The sequence below is a fragment of the Vulpes vulpes genome, chromosome 4, assembly GCF_048418805.1.
Source record: "Vulpes vulpes isolate BD-2025 chromosome 4, VulVul3, whole genome shotgun sequence".
Taxonomy (NCBI): domain Eukaryota; kingdom Metazoa; phylum Chordata; class Mammalia; order Carnivora; family Canidae; genus Vulpes; species Vulpes vulpes.
Genome location: NC_132783.1, coordinates 41564505 through 41580217, shown reverse-complemented (window position 1 = coordinate 41580217; position 15713 = coordinate 41564505). Strand labels below are relative to the sequence as shown.

The window sequence follows — 15713 nt, the reverse complement described above, 5'->3', positions numbered from 1 at the left end:
ATCACCCCAACATACCTCCCCTCTGGTAACCATAAGTTTGTTCTCTGTAATTAAAAGTCTGTTTCTTGATTTATTTCTCTCTCTCTTTACTTTTTCTTTGCTTGTTTGTTTTGTTAAATTCCACATGAGTGAAATCATATAATCGTATATTTGTCTCTCTCTGACTGACTTATATCGCATAGCATAATGTTCTCTAGCTCCATCCATGTTGTTGCAGAAGGCAAGGTTTCATTCTTATTTATGGCTGAATAATATTCCATTTTATATATGTGTGTATTATCACACTCACACACACACACACACACACACACACACACCATCTTTATCCATTCATTAATCAATGGACACTTGGACTGCTTCCATATCCTGGCTCTTGTAAGTATGAAAGGTGACTTATTGATTGACTGACCAAGTTGCCATCCTCATCCAAAAGGCTGGTAACTTCTTGGGTGCATCAAGGAGGACATCAAGCAAAGAAATATAACATATTCCTTTTTATTTTATAGCCAGCCCAGAACTCTGCACCCTGTATGGTTATTGATATTATACCTCATACAAACTTCATGAAGATGGTTGGGTTCAGGGAAGACAATTAAAATAATAAGAGAGGGATGATTGAAAAGGGAAGAAGAGAGTTGAGGAACTGCTGTGTGTAAGCAAAAAAGACCATGTGATTTTTCAGTCTGAAAAGACAAAGATTCAGAAGAAATGTAATCATAATATTTAAATTACGAAAGGAATACAGACATCTTTACTAGAATACTTGGAACCTGGAAATGAGAATGAAGTCCTTTTAAGGCAAACACATAGCAAAAAGGGGTAAAAACTAAAAGTGCATCTAGATAATAGTTTGTGAACTAAACTATTATCATAATCACCAGTTATTAAAAGAAACAGAGGAACCCCTTGGTGGCTCAGTGAGTTAGGTGTCTGACTCTTGGTTGCGATTCAGGTGGTGATCTTGCGATCATGGGATCAAGCCCCACATGGGGCACTACACTGGGGACGGAGTCGGCGTCAGATTCTCTCTCCATCTCCCTCCTGCTTACCCTCTCTATCTTTTAAGTAAATGAATAAAAACTTTAAAGTGAAGGGTGGACATGGTGTGGGGGGAGGAAAGCAGAGATATTTTGGGGCATTTCCCAAAGAATGGCAGCCTAATATAATGGAAAGCTGACTAGACTTTGGATCTGATCCTTACCATGCCCTGACCTCTGACAAGTCCCTTAATCATCCTAGCTTCTATTTCCTCTTCTGTAAAAGGAGGGCTTATAGTAAGTGACCACTTTGGTCCCTTCTAGAATAGATTGATGTTTCATAGTACAACCCATGGTGCCACTGTCAAAGGCAGACCACAAAGATAAATGAATACAATGGGAAAATGTCCATGGTCACTTCTGGGGAAATTTAGACTGCAGATTCTTTTATTTAAACACTTGTGAGAATGAAATTTTCTGTATCAGTTTCTTGACATTGAAATCTTTTTTTTTTTTTTTAGAACAAATAATTTTTATTTTTTTTTTAAACAAATACACCAAAGAATTATGCAATGCTGCCAGCATTGGAAGCAATCCTAGGCCACAAGTCTGCACACTCCTTTGCGACTGGTCCTGTAATAGCAGAACCTTTTCATTTCACCTTTATCATTTACTATGACCCCCGCGTTATCCTCAAAATAGAGAAACACACCATCTTTTCTCCGGTATGATTTTCGTTGTCGAATCACCACTGCTGGATGTACCTTCTTCCTGAGCTGTGGTTTGCCTTTCTTCACTGTGGCCATCACCATGTCCCCCACACCAGCATCAGGAAGTCTGTTCAAGCGTCCCTTAATCCCCTTCACAGAGATAATATACAGATTTTTGGCTCCTGTGTTGTCAGCACAATTGATGACGGCTCCTACCGGAAGACCCAGGGAAATCCGGAATTTTGCACCGGAGGACCCACCACGTCCTCGCTTCGACATCTTGAACACGCTTGACATTGAAATCTTAATGAATATAGGATAGTTGGTATTTTTTAAGTCGACTCAAAAATTCCCATTTTATAGTGAACATCTGTTTTCTAAGTCCAAAGGAGTAAGCAGCAAATACCAAATGCTTTGCTAGAAAGTATGTCAGTAGGTAACATTTATCCCTGAAGATGAATGAAGTTGTCTGCTTCCCTCTTGTATTTCATATTTCTAATGAACTAATATTCTATGTGAGATCAACAGTTTATAGGATGAGTAATAAGTATGACTATTAGTTGGTTATAGTCAATGGATGGAAAATTTTATAAATCAGTCCAAAACCTTTGATAAGGACATTTAAAGTTTCTCCACTTTGAGGCCAACAACTTTCTCTTCAAGTTGACCCACATTGGCTTTCTTCCTAACACGTCTGGATACAATCCATTTTTAAACGATTATTTTATGGGTGTTTCTCTGTATCCTACTTTTCCATGCTTCAGTCTTCCAGCTGCACTGAGGTGACTGTGAGGTAATCAGTAGGAGAAATCTCTTGAGCCCTGAGATGACTGGAACAATCACAGATTTAGAAGTAAATGAAGATCTTTCTGAACATAAACAATGGCCAGAATCAACATTGAAGAATCAGAAATAGGACAATTATTAGGTATCAGCCTGCAGATTGAAAAAAAAGAACACCACGTTGGCTATTTATTTAAACAAAAAACTTCCATCACCCTTTTAGCCCAAAAGAGAAAAGGGAGTAAAAAAAAAAAAAAAAGATATGGTAGGAAGATCAGAAAAGAGAAAGAAACAGAAACAGAAAGAAGAAACAAGAACACAATAATGGACCACAAAGGCAGTGGGGCTGGTGAGAACAACAGATAGTGAAAAGCAAAAGAAAAACAGCAACTACAGGAATGAGGGACAACAGTCTAGCTAGTGTCGAGACCTGGATAGTCAAAAATCTCAGAGAGCATCACTGTATTTTAGTCATGTAGTGGTCTTAGACTTTCCTGGAGTCTCATCAGTCACCAGTGACTACCAGTCCCTCTTTGATTGTATTTCTGGGGTTTGCCCACTTGTATTGTCATGGTGTTGCCCAGTAAGGAACAACCCCCATCTCTTTAGTCTGTGCTGTCTCTGCCTCTCACTTTGACTCTTTATTTTGTCCTATGCACCAGTGACAGAGGAGGCTTCCTAAAATACCACCCAGTACACATCATCCCCTAGTTCAGAAACACACCGTGGCTCTCCTGCTTGTAAATCTCTTAGTTTACAATCCAGAAGCTCTACAGTGTGGTCTCGATCAGCCCCATTTCTCAGGCATTTTTCATGCTAAACTTTCACTTCAGCTGGACCGATCCACTGCAGCTCTCAGAAGCACACAGCTTGCATCTATCCTTCATTATTTTCCCTCTAGATCTCATTTCCAGAAAATCCTCCCATTGCCCTCCCCTGATACAGAGTTGATTCTGGGAAGCCTTACCTGAATTTTCTAGCCCACAGAGACTTTCCTAAAAATCCCTCTTTAAACTCCTGGAAAAATTGATGTGCACCATCAATTAAGCATACATAGCATTATGGTGCTATCTCTCCAAGTCTTTCCTCCACAACCTTAAAATATTGGAGGGTTCTTGACAGCAAAGATATTATTTCTACTTCTCTTTCTCCCTAGCACTTAGCTCATGTAGATGCATTATAAATGTTAGTTGGTTGGTAATCGTGTGACCAAATGAAAATGCTTAATATTTTTTTTCTTATTCCGGTAGCTTCAGTATCTTAACCTTTGAAGGGAAATCTAGTCTTTCACTATTTTGAATGACATTGTGGACTTCAGAAACTGTTGTGGAGAGGATTTGGGTGTGTACTGTTCTGTGGTCTCTCTGAGGCAGGTTCTTAGTCTTCAAATCCATTGGAATAAATATAATGCTTCTTGAAATTTGGCATCTCTTCCTCCTTGGGTAATTTCTGTTTCCCTTTAAGATGTTTAAAAATACCATCAGAATCAATATTCTTTCTGTGGCTAGTAGTGGAATGGAATCAGTCTTTTCTCCTCTGGTTTCTCTTCCTTTAAATACAGATAAAGAGGAAGTGCAGAGGAAACGGCAGAAGCTCATGCCTAATTTCTCAGATAGTTTCGGTGGCGGTAGTGGAGCAGGAGCTGGAGGCGGAGGCATGTTTGGCAGCGGTGGTGGAGGAGGCGGTGCTGGAAGTACGGGTCCAGGTATGAAATAAAGCTGCTCTTTCTAGAGCTTTTCACATTGGAGAAGGTAGAATTTTCCTTTCCTAGATTTCCCAAACCATCTGCAGGTTGAGCGGCTGTGACATATTAAATTAACTAAAATTTCCCAACAGAGAAATGCATGTTCATTTTGCAGTACATAGATAACACCAAAAACTCTAAGAGGAAAGAAAAGTCACTCAAAGCTGGTTATCTAAAGAATATGTCTGTTAACATTTTGGCATATTTCTCCTTTCTTCCCTTCCATACTGTCTTGGTTTTCTTTGGAAACATTGGAAGGGTTTCGTATTATATATACTACATTGTAGAAAGTCTGAAGATACAGAAAATCTGGTTATTGAAGGGTAACTTCTCAATTTTTTTCTGTGCAAACATTATACTATGTATTTTTTGCATTTTCATGAGCACAGCTGCAATCCTCAAAATAGATAGTGTTTAGCCTATTTACCTATATTATTTATTATCAACAAATCATGATTGTGTATATAGAATCATATATGCTGCTTTTCCCCTAATGGGTTAACCTAGGCATTTCCCCCATGGCAATATAAATTTTATGTAAGCATAATATTTTAAGCACCATTTCATCAAGTGAACATGCCATAGTATTACTTACTTGAATGTGTTTCCTGTTTTTTACTGGTTTTTTACTGAACTCCTTTGTCCATATTGCTGTTCTTTTATTCCAGATTGTTTTTGTAAATTAGATTCTTTGAAGTAAAATTACAGTGTCAGAGAGTATGACATCTAATACTAGCTGCTTCCGCAAAGAGTTTTAAGTACGAGTTTATGCTTCCACCAAAAATGCCTGAGAATGAACAATGTGGTCATGTTTCCTTGGAGGAGTCAGTATTTTTTCTGTATTTTGTTTGGTTCAGTTTTTCCCGCCAGAAGTTATTTCAAGGTCCTCTGTGTCAGCAAGTCTAAGTATGGTTGGTGACCACTCACCATTAGCCTCTCCTTTCCACACAGAGTGGGAGTCTTTCTCCAGCATGAACTCCATGCTGCCCCAAGCCTGGGCATGCTGCCCCAAGTCTGGGTATTGTCTGAATTGCCAAAATGTAAATTTGGTCAGAGTGGAATTCTGATCATCCCATGATCCCTCATAACGTGTCTTACTAACTCTCAACGGAAGCACTGTGTCCAGCACGCTGCCTTTCCACACCAAAGCCTGTGCTCACCTTAGGGAAAGACACCAAGCTTTGTTAAGTCTTTGTAAAACACAAACAAAACAAAACAAAACAAAAAAACTAACTTACTAAACATCATGAGATTTTAATTATTTTGGTTGCCATTTCAGGGTATGGTTTCCCTCACTATGGATTTCCTACATATGGTGGAATTACTTTCCATCCTGGAACCACTAAATCTAATGCCGGGATGAAACATGGTAAGTAATATAGTTTTTTTTTTAATTTTTTAAAGATTTTACTTATTTATAATGATAGACACACAGAGAGAGACAGAGACAGAGACATAGGCAGAGAGAGAAGCAGACTCCATGCAGGAGCGGGACTCAATCCCGGGACTCCAGGATCACACCCTGGGCCGAAGGAGGACACTCAACTGCTGAGCCACCCAGGCATCCTTGGTTTGTTTGTTTGTTTGTTTGTTTGTTTGTTTGTTTGTTTTAATAGTGAGAATAGAATAAAAAAATTAATGCCAAAAAGTTTTTTATCATTACCTATCACAACATTGCCATCTTGAAAAAAAAAATGATAAAGGTAAATAAACTAAGAAGATACTTTTCCAAAAAATATGATTTGCTGTGGCAAGTGTAAATTCTGTTCCCAATGCTATGTTTATACTTACATATTTACTTTGTAAGTGGCATGAACTGGGAGAAGAGAAGTACTTTAAAAGGGGACATGTAGGGGATCCCTGGGTGGCTTAGCAGTTTAGCGCCTGCCTTTGGCCCAGGGTGCGATCCTGGAGTCCTGGGATCGAGTCCTGCGTCAGGCTCCTGGCATGGAACCTGCTTCTCCCTCCTCCTGTGTCTCTGCCTCTCTCTCTCTCTCTATGTCTATCATAAATTAAATAAATAAATAAATAAATCTTTTAAAAAAGGGACCAAAAAATAAAATAAAATAAAATAAAATAAAATAAAATAAAATAAAATAAAATAAAAAGGGACATGTAAACTTGGCCATTCAAACATAAAAAGGTAGCCAAACTTACCTTTTCTTTCCCTTTTTTTTTTCCTCAAATACTATACTTTTGAAGACACTTTGAGTTTTATAAAATAGTCTTTCCCATCAAATGCATCCCCTAATTTGCAGTAGTCACACTGTGGGTTCATAGTTTATATAACATGTCCATTCTAGTGTATCCATTGAAGAAGTAACACAATAAAGCCTTCCCGGGTATGGAATGCTGGTTTCATGTCAGGTGCTTCTACATTTTTTGACTGTAAACTTCATGATTGCTCTGTAAGGAAAATAGTAGTGTCTCCCATTTTACAGAGGACACTGAGGTTCAGAAATGTTCAGTCATTCACTGAAGGCACATATCTGTTATCGGCAGAACCAGGATTTGAGCCAGTTGTGCCCACAAAACTTAGGTGTTCTCATAATACCTGTCAGATGACATGGTCGGACTGAAAGGAGCATAGAAATGGCACACCAAGTAGCTGCCACGCTGAAGAATGTGACTTGATAGCATGTCTTAACAACTTGCTTGGTTAATTAGCATCAGGAAAAAAGTAATTCCTCTGCTTTTATTTAAACTTTAAAAATTCCACTTCTCTGGGATGTCTAGGTGGTTCAGTCAGTTAAGCATCTGACTCTTGACTTCAACTCAGGGTCATGGGTTCAGGCCCACATGCATTGATTAAAAGAAAAAATCCACTTCCCTGTAATTCACAAAAGAGCTGTATTTCATTTTTTCTCCTTCACAAATAATCAAAATGAAATGGAGGTTTTTAGAAATATAAACAAAAATTTTTCAAGATCTTAAAGGCTCTCATCACTAGAAAAAAATTCTGTAACTACACATGTTAACTGATGTTAACTAGAATTATTGTGATCATTTGACAATACATAAAAATATCAAATCATTATACTGTATAATATACTATATATAATCTATACTATATATGTATATAAAATACCTGAATGAATATAATGTTATATGTCAGTTATATACCTCAGTAAAAATGTGTCTTTTAGAAGTGAGAGTTGAAAATACCTTCAAAACAAGTTACTTATGATTTGACTTTTTTTTTTTAAGATTTTACTTATTTATTTGAGAGAGACAGCATGAGCAAGGGGAGAGACAGAGGGAGAGGGAGAAGGAAACTCCCCAGTGAGCAGGGAGCCCGACCTAGGGCTCAATCCCAGGACCCTGGAATCATGACCTGTGCCAAAGGCAGATGCCTAACCGACTGAGCCACCCAGGCACCCCTGATTTGACTATTTTAAAAGGAATTTTAAATTTCTATTTTTTGGGATGCCTGGGTGGCTCAGCGGTTAAGCACCTGCCTTCAGCCCAGGGCGTGATCCTGGAGTCCCGGGATCGGGTCCATGTGGGACTCCCTGCATGGAGCCTGCTTCTCCCTCTGCCTATGTTTCTGCCTCTCTGTGTGTGTGTCTCTCATGAATAAATAAATAAAATCTTTTTTAAAAATTAGTTTTTCTTTTCCCTTTTCAGTAAACTTACCTCCCATCTTTATCTGACAATTGAAACAGCAAATTATAACTTAATAGATTTTACTGAGAAGAAACTGATGTTTCTGTTTTTATCTTAGGAACCATAGACACCCCATCTAAAAATGATACTGAAGGTTGTGGCAAGAATGTGGACAGAGAGGCAGTAAACCTCTCTGGGAAAGTAACTGAACCCACAGAACAAGATAAGGAGTCCAGCATGGGGGTTGATGAGGTTACTCTGACATATACAGTGGGAATAAAAGAAGAGAATTCTAGGTTTCAAGGTAAGTGAGCACACACACGATTACATTGTACTGACTGGTGAGAAGCTGGGTTGGTTCGAGGTGTGGAAACTATTGCCAGAAAACAAGTCTATTTTCTGTTAATCTAAAAATGATATATCAATATGTACTTCAACATGCTCTTCAGATTTCTGTAGCTTTTGAAAAGCATGTGTCCGATTATTTATTCACACTGATATTTCTGTTTTCCCTGTGTTCTCTCCAAATATAAAGTACTGAAGTTTGCATATGCATTCTTCCATCATAATTATATAGTTTCGGGGTATCGTGAGAGATAATCCAGTTCATTTCTGTCATAGATAATAGAGAAAAGTTTTCATGACTTTAATAATCTCCTCTCTCTAGACTATAGCTTGACTGTCATACTGAATAGAACTTTGCCTGAAAATAAGAAAATTTCCTCTTACCCTGAGGCCCTCTTTGAACAAATAAGATTGAGAGGGACCATCCACTCCGCATATTTTGAACCAGTGCTCATTAGAGAAAAGAGAAGGGAAAGATAGCAAATATTTTGACTCGTTCTCTACCACATATTTTTTTTTCTTTTAACACCACCTTAAAAATGTACAAAGCACGGTTAGGTGGGGGATCATAGAAAAACAGGCCACCCATGGTTTTGGCCTGCAGGAGTCAATTTGCCTTCCCCTCACCTTCAGGAAGCAAACTTCACAAGAATACCAATGGCTTATGGAAAGTCTGTCTGTGGCATAAGCTGTGTTTTTTGACACTTTGCCTAACGAGAGAGTTGTTTAAGACTCCAGTGGAGGATTATTTCATCATGAGATTGATTATTTACAGTATAGTAATCGAATCAACAGTTTTCAGAGGTTGAGTGTTCCCCCTAGGATAACAGATATTTCTAAATGTCTTTCCCCTAACAAACCACAGACAGATTTTTCACATCAGCCTCTATATTTGTCAGTAAGCCAATGTCCAATTGTGCTTTTTCTAGTGAACACAATCCAGAAGTACTGAAAGGAGCATTTGCAACTAAAATGATGTGTGTCGAGGTGTCAGAACTTGATGCTGATGGTTTTGACCTCAAGCATGCCATACCTGTAGAGCAAGTATAGGAAACTCAACTGTGATTGTGGTCATTGCCTTGCAGATAACCTCTTTCTAGAGAAGGCTATGCAGCTTGCCAAGCGGCATGCCAATGCCCTTTTTGACTATGCGGTGACAGGAGATGTGAAAATGCTGCTGGCTGTCCAGCGCCATCTCACTGCAGTGCAGGATGAGAATGGGGACAGGTAAGTCACTTGTAAACGAAGGCTGTTTTAGTGGAAGGAAGAGAAAATCATTGTGTGCTTACTGGCTGGAGACAAAATAATCGTTTAAAGGTACTGGGCCAATAACTGGAAAACTGTCATGGACAAGAATGTGTCAGTAAGGTTGACTCCATAATTTGCTGCTCCTGTCCTGTGGCTCCCACCTGTTGGGTTCTAGAATAGCTAGTTCTCATCTAAGAGTCCATCATTCTGAGCAAGAAAACTACAATGTGTGTGGGGAATGGTACTTTTTCAGAAACCTTGCCTTATTTATTGGGATAAATTTGGAATAAAATTTAATAAATATTTACTGGATTAATAACATTTGTTTTATTTACTGAAATGGCATAATAGTAAACTTTGATCCAGCCAGATCCCTAAAGCACTCATTATCCCAAATGCATATTTATAATGGTAGGATATTCAAGAAAAAGCCCAATAAAGACAGCACAGCAACAACAAAACAATTAAGAGGCAACTGTCATTCTTTCCCAGTTACTATTTCCTTCCCTATTGCCTCTGTTAGTGGTAACCAGTCTGTGACTGGATGGGGCTCCTGCGACTGCTCTGACTCATGCGGCAGTCGGCCAGCATTCCAGTCACCATGCGTCCGTTTCTGCTGTTACTGAGCTTATATTTGCAAAGCACCTGGCTTCTTTCTAAAACAGTTCTCTCGGCCCTTTCATGGAGACTTCTAAAATGATCTCAAAAGCCTGTGAGAATAACAAGAGACAACAGCCCTCAGATTGAAGTCAAGTGCCTTATCTAAAAACTTTCCTAAAATAGTGTCAACACTGAGAAATCCTTTTCTGCAGAGGAGCTCTTGAGTGCTATGTTTTAAACCTCGGTTTAAAAACTGAATCAAACGCTTTAGGAAAGTGCCAACCTCAGGGTTTCAAACGAAGACCTTTGTTCTCATCCTTGCAGCGTAACCAAGGATGTGGTATAACCACTGGCCCTGTTATACAGTATGAGAGGAACCAGTAGAGCCTTCTTTGTGTAATGCTGTGAACAGCAGAATGTTTTTACAGGGTTAAAGAATCCAATTAGCATTCAATAGCATGTAACCACAAGAGAAAGCAGCGAGTTAACCGAGACAGAACTGACAGCATTTCAAGCGACATTTTTAGGGGCCTGCGGAATGGAGGAACCAAAGAAAGACGAGCGCTTGTAGAAGTTAGCCAGAGACTGCTGGTAGACTGGGGGGGGGGGGGGGGGGGGAGTTGTGAAAAAGATACACAGTGTGGGCATTCAAGGGGGTGCACCGAGGGGAAGGTGCAGGCACCTCTAAGGACACATGTGGAGGGACCCAGGAGGTGATCTTCCCTGCCCAGGCTGAATGTGAATAGGATCCCCTCCTCGGACCACAGATGGACTCCCATGAGCAGGCTCTTAGGGTTGGCCACAGCTAAAGGGCAGAGAGGGGAGACCAAGGAGGAACCCTCACATGAATGCTGTTGGTCCTCACACCTCAGGTATCTTGTTTTCATTGAACTTGTCACGCTCAGCTAATAATCTGGATCCTGAGGCCATTAGTCATCACAGAAAAAATACAAAAAAGAAAGAGAAGAGAACTTCTGGTATTGGGGAAATTCCCAGGAGGGGGTGAGGATTTATGGGGGAGGGGAATGTACCTCTGTTAGGAACTGCTGAGCTGCGCCTGGAAATTTTTTGCTGTTTTGAAGTATGACCTTTTTCTTGGTATATGTGCATCATGTCTGCGTCAGACTTCAGGCCCTATTTAGAAGTCTTCCTCCAGCCTCATATTTCAAGAGACAGGAGTGAAACCTCGACATCATTCAGCTGCTCTCTCTAGTACTGAAGTCACAGGGTCGGTTTTTTCGGCCCTCTTGCACCGTTATTCCCCACCCACCCTCCACTCCTCCCCACCCCGCCCCCCAGATGCACTTGCTTTTGCTAAGAAAGAGGCCTGCGAAACATGACACCCTGTATTTTTGAGTTGGAGAAAGTCTAGCCTGTGCCTTTGAATCCCAGACAGCCTGCCTCCGTGCTATGCTTTGAGTATACTGTGCATCACCATCTGCCCATTCTTTGGAGTATTCACTATCTCGGGTGTCCCTCTGTAGCTCTACAGAGCAGTGCCTGGGTACCCCTTCAGCAGGATGGTCTAAGGGATCAAGAGATGGCTTTGGAGCCAGATGAGCCTGAGCTGGACTCCCAGCTTCACCACTCAGTAGTTATATGACCTGGTTTGAGTTCTGTTAGACCTACAAGTCCCAGTTTCACCAGCTGAAAAATGAGGATATAATGTTACCTACCTCGTAGGGCTTCTTGTCATGATCAATAAAGCCATATATGTCAACAACTTAACAGGGTCTAGTAAATAGAAACTAAACCCATAGCAGCCACATTTTATTGTTGTTACTATTGAGTCATTTCAAAGTAATTTTAATAGTAAGGGTTTTTTTTGTTAATTAAAAAATTGTGTCCCTAGGAGTGATGCTTGACACCTGCCAATATTTTCGACCTCTTTAACCTAAGCCCCTTGGCTCATTCTATCACCTTTATCTTAGTGCCTAACTTGTGTGCCAGGGCTGTAGGGCCAACCCAGGGAGGACCAGCCCTGAGATCACAGGCCAGAGAGGGAGAAAGACAGATAGAAAACTGTAGTTGCATAACCAAGCAGTAAACTTGAGGGGGGACTGTGTGCTCTGCCTGAGAAGTTTGGGGAGGAGGGAAGGTTTGACCTGGAATCTGAAGGATGAAGTAGGCACTATCCAGGCAGAGAAGAGAAGCAAAACCATTCCAGGTGGAGGGAATATTTGCAAGGGAAAAATAAAATCACATTGTTCCTTCAGAAGTTTACCTCAAGAGTCTTATCCCAGTAGTTAAAACCCTAACTCCATCCCTCCTGGGATCTGGGAAGATCTCTGAAAAGCCACCACACTGTATTTTGGAGGAGGCTAGAAGGCTAGGTGAAGGCAACTACACTTTCCTGAACAGTTCCAAGTGCCAGGCATTTTACATACATCATCTCTATGTCAAGGGAAGCCAGGAAAAAGCTAGAGGAGAAAATGTCGTGAACACTCCCAGGGAGGCAGAGTTGGGATTTGAACTTAGGTGTCTCTACCTCGAGGCCCAGGTACCTTTACACCTCATGGGGTCAAACCAGTATGCCCCCAGAGGTGAGGCAGGCAAGGTTAATGAGTGTAGCTGCCTGGCTAGGCAGTAGAACATTCCTGCCTCAGATTTAAGACATTTGAGATTCAAGACATCTGGGGGCCAAATACAATGAAGTGTGAGACCCAGGTACAGTTTGCAGGTCTGATCCTTTCTGGGGAATTTTTTTTTCCACTAACCTTTAGTTGATTGTTGCCATTCTGTTTCTGTTCCAGTGTCTTACACTTAGCGATCATCCATCTTCATGCTCAACTTGTGAGGGATCTACTAGAAGTCACATCTGGTTTGATTTCTGACGACATTATCAATATGAGGAATGATCTCTACCAGGTAAGCAGACATATCAACTAAGAAAAATCCACAGTTTGTACGTGCTCACATGTGTTTATGTGTTATTTCTAATAATGTGAACAGTAACAAAAATACAGTGCATCTCTTTGTAGGTTATATCCTAAAAGCCCATTACTTGGGAATACTATTTATGATTTAGGATCCTTTAACCTGTGAGTATAATAGAAATCACTCAGTGAAATTCAACATGCTGCTGGAAGGAAAAGCAAGGTTTAAACATTAGAAATCTGTCAAAGAGGGCAGCCCAGATGGCTCAGCAGTTTAGCGCCGCCTTAGGCCCAGGGCATGATCCTGGAGACCCGGGATGGAGTCCCATGTCGGGCTCCCTGCATGGAGCCTGCTTCTCCCTTTGCCTGTGTCTCTGCCTCTCTCTCTCTCTCTCTCTTTCTCTCATGAATAAATAAATAAAATATATTTTTTTAAAAATCTGTCAAAGAGTTGATCCATTTTCTTTTTCTTCTTTTTCAAATTTACTTTATTCTTTTTATTATAGTGAGTGTACTCTTTAATCCTCCTCCCCTATTTCTTTGAAGGTTCTCTCCTCCCCCTGTAACCATCAATTTGTTCTCTGTAGTTAAGGGTCTGTTTTTTCATTTGTCTTTTTTTTCCCTTTGCTCATTTGTTTTGTTTCTTAAATTCCACATATGAGTGAAGCCTTATGGTATTTGTCTTTCTCTGACTACCTTATTTCACTTAGCATAATACCCCCTAGATCCATCCACTCATTGCAAATAGGAAGATTTCATTCTATTTTATGGCTGAGTAATATTCCACTGTGTGTGTGTGTGTGTGTATCACTTCTTCTTTGTCCATTCCTCTGTCAGTAGACATTTGGACTATTTTCCTAGTTTGGCTGTTGTCAGTAATGCTGCTATAAACATCAGCATGCATGTATCCCTTTGAATTAGTGCTTTTGTATTTTGGGGTGGGTGCAATTACTGAGTAATAGGGTAGTTCTATTTTTTTTAACTTCTTGAGGACCTTCCATACTGTTTTCCATAATGTCTGCACCAGTTTGCATTCCCACCAACAGTGCACAAGGGTTCCTTTTTCTCCACATCCTCGCCAATACTTTTTTCTTGTGTTTTTTATTTTAGCCATTCTGACAGGTTGTGAGGTGATATCTCACTGCAGGCCTTATTAGTATTTCCCTGATGATGAGTGATGTTATCTTTTTTTTTACTGAAATATAATTGACAGGTAACATTCTATTAGTTTAAGCTGTACAGTGACTCGATATTTGTATATACCGTAAAATGATCACCAAAATAAGTTTACTTGTCATCCATCACCACCTATAGTTACAGATTTTTTTTTTTTGTAATAGAACTTTTAAGATCTACTGTCTTAGAAACTTTCAAATAAGCAATACAGGAGAACCTACAGTAAATATGCCACATCTGTCAAGAAAAATACAATTGAAAAAATCAAGTTTGGAAAACCAAGAGTTTTGAGGCTGCAACACATTTTGACAACATCTGAATTAAGTGTATATCAAATAAAGGGTGCTGAAATCAGAACACAGAAAAGTAAACAGATTGGTTAAGGAGAGAGTGTCTTTCAAAAACAGAAAGCTCAAATCGAGGAAAGCAGGGAACACCAAAGTTTTGCACAGATCAGGTTCGAGCAGGAATTCAGTGGGTTCAAAAGCAACTTGAGGAACCGTGCTACAGAGAACTTGTCTTCAGACGTAATAGAGAAAAGGTAGCTGGGACCAGGGAGGCTGCCTGATGGGCACATGCAGACTTCAGGTGAGAAAAGCAGATAAGAGACTGAAATTGCCACTTGACAGAACCAAAGCCTGGCTGCTGGTGTTGGGAGCCTGAGACTTGGTCCAGCCACTCTGGCCAAGGGGCGTGCTACCTCCAGGGCTGCTCTGTCTCTCGCCCCGGGGAACTCTCCCCTCCAAGCTACCTTCACCTCCACCCACCTGGCTGTGGTGCCAGGCTCCTGGTCTCACTCCTTATCACCTTTCCCATTTTCTCCTTCCCTTCAGTCCACCCAAAGTGACTTCCCAGCCCTCCTTGGCCTCGGCGGTGGGCTTAGATCCCTGGTCCAAGCATACCCGTTACTCTAAAAATGTTGATAATCATCTGCAATTAACTGCACAGGAAAGGCACCTGTTCCAGTTCTCAGTTGTTAAGGCAGGTAGTGTGAATCATTTTGATCTCCTCGAAGCAGAACTGAAATGTTTACGTATAGCTCTCAGATTTTGTTTAAGTTTTTATGTATTTATTCATGAGAGACACACAGAGGGAGGCAGAGACATAGGCAGAGGGAGAAGCAGAGTCCTTGCGGGGAGCCCGATGCGGGACTTGATCCCAGGACCCTGGGATCATGACCTGAGCTGAAGGCAGACGCTCAACCCCTGAGCCACCCAGGTGCCCCTCTCATTAGATTTTTAAGTGTGAATAAGTGTTTCCTGATAAGGGAAAGATGTTTTTGCCATTTGATATAAGTCTTTAAGCTCCTCCCCTGGCAGTAGTGCCTAATGTCAGAGGAAGAATGAAGTCGGGGATTCTTCACTGACTCATAATATAAAGTAATGAGGGTGAAGTCTAATTTTAGGTAGACATTTAAAGAATGTCTTCAAATTTTCATACCATGTTGAGGGTTGTTGGTATTTAGAGAGTCATCTGGCCCTTAAAGCTCCATTCTCTCAGGCTTTATAGGACTGATTGTTCCTCTCAAACCATCACAAGCATGCGAATAAAACGGGACGCTGTCGTTTCTTGGTCCTCCTCTCAAAGACTGCTCAACTTCACTGCCTGTAGGTCAGATTCAAGGAATTACTTGTTTTTCTGTTTATAA

General features: G+C 40.5%; 1 protein-coding gene and 1 pseudogene across 2 annotated transcripts in view; one reads left to right on the top strand and one right to left on the bottom strand.

Annotated features, from left to right (window-relative positions):
* NFKB1 (nuclear factor kappa B subunit 1) overlaps positions 1 to 15713 on the top strand; it is a 119189-nt gene that overhangs the window by 89444 nt on the left and 14032 nt on the right. For both annotated transcript variants that reach the window (XM_072755556.1, XM_072755557.1), the window contains exons 12-16: positions 4032 to 4175; positions 5494 to 5583; positions 7939 to 8124; positions 9251 to 9392; positions 12767 to 12881. In XM_072755556.1, the coding sequence (XP_072611657.1) occupies positions 4032 to 4175; positions 5494 to 5583; positions 7939 to 8124; positions 9251 to 9392; positions 12767 to 12881 (677 nt within the window). The remainder of the gene's footprint in view (positions 1 to 4031; positions 4176 to 5493; positions 5584 to 7938; positions 8125 to 9250; positions 9393 to 12766; positions 12882 to 15713) is intronic.
* On the bottom strand, positions 1482 to 1996 carry LOC112908354 (large ribosomal subunit protein uL14 pseudogene; annotated as a pseudogene).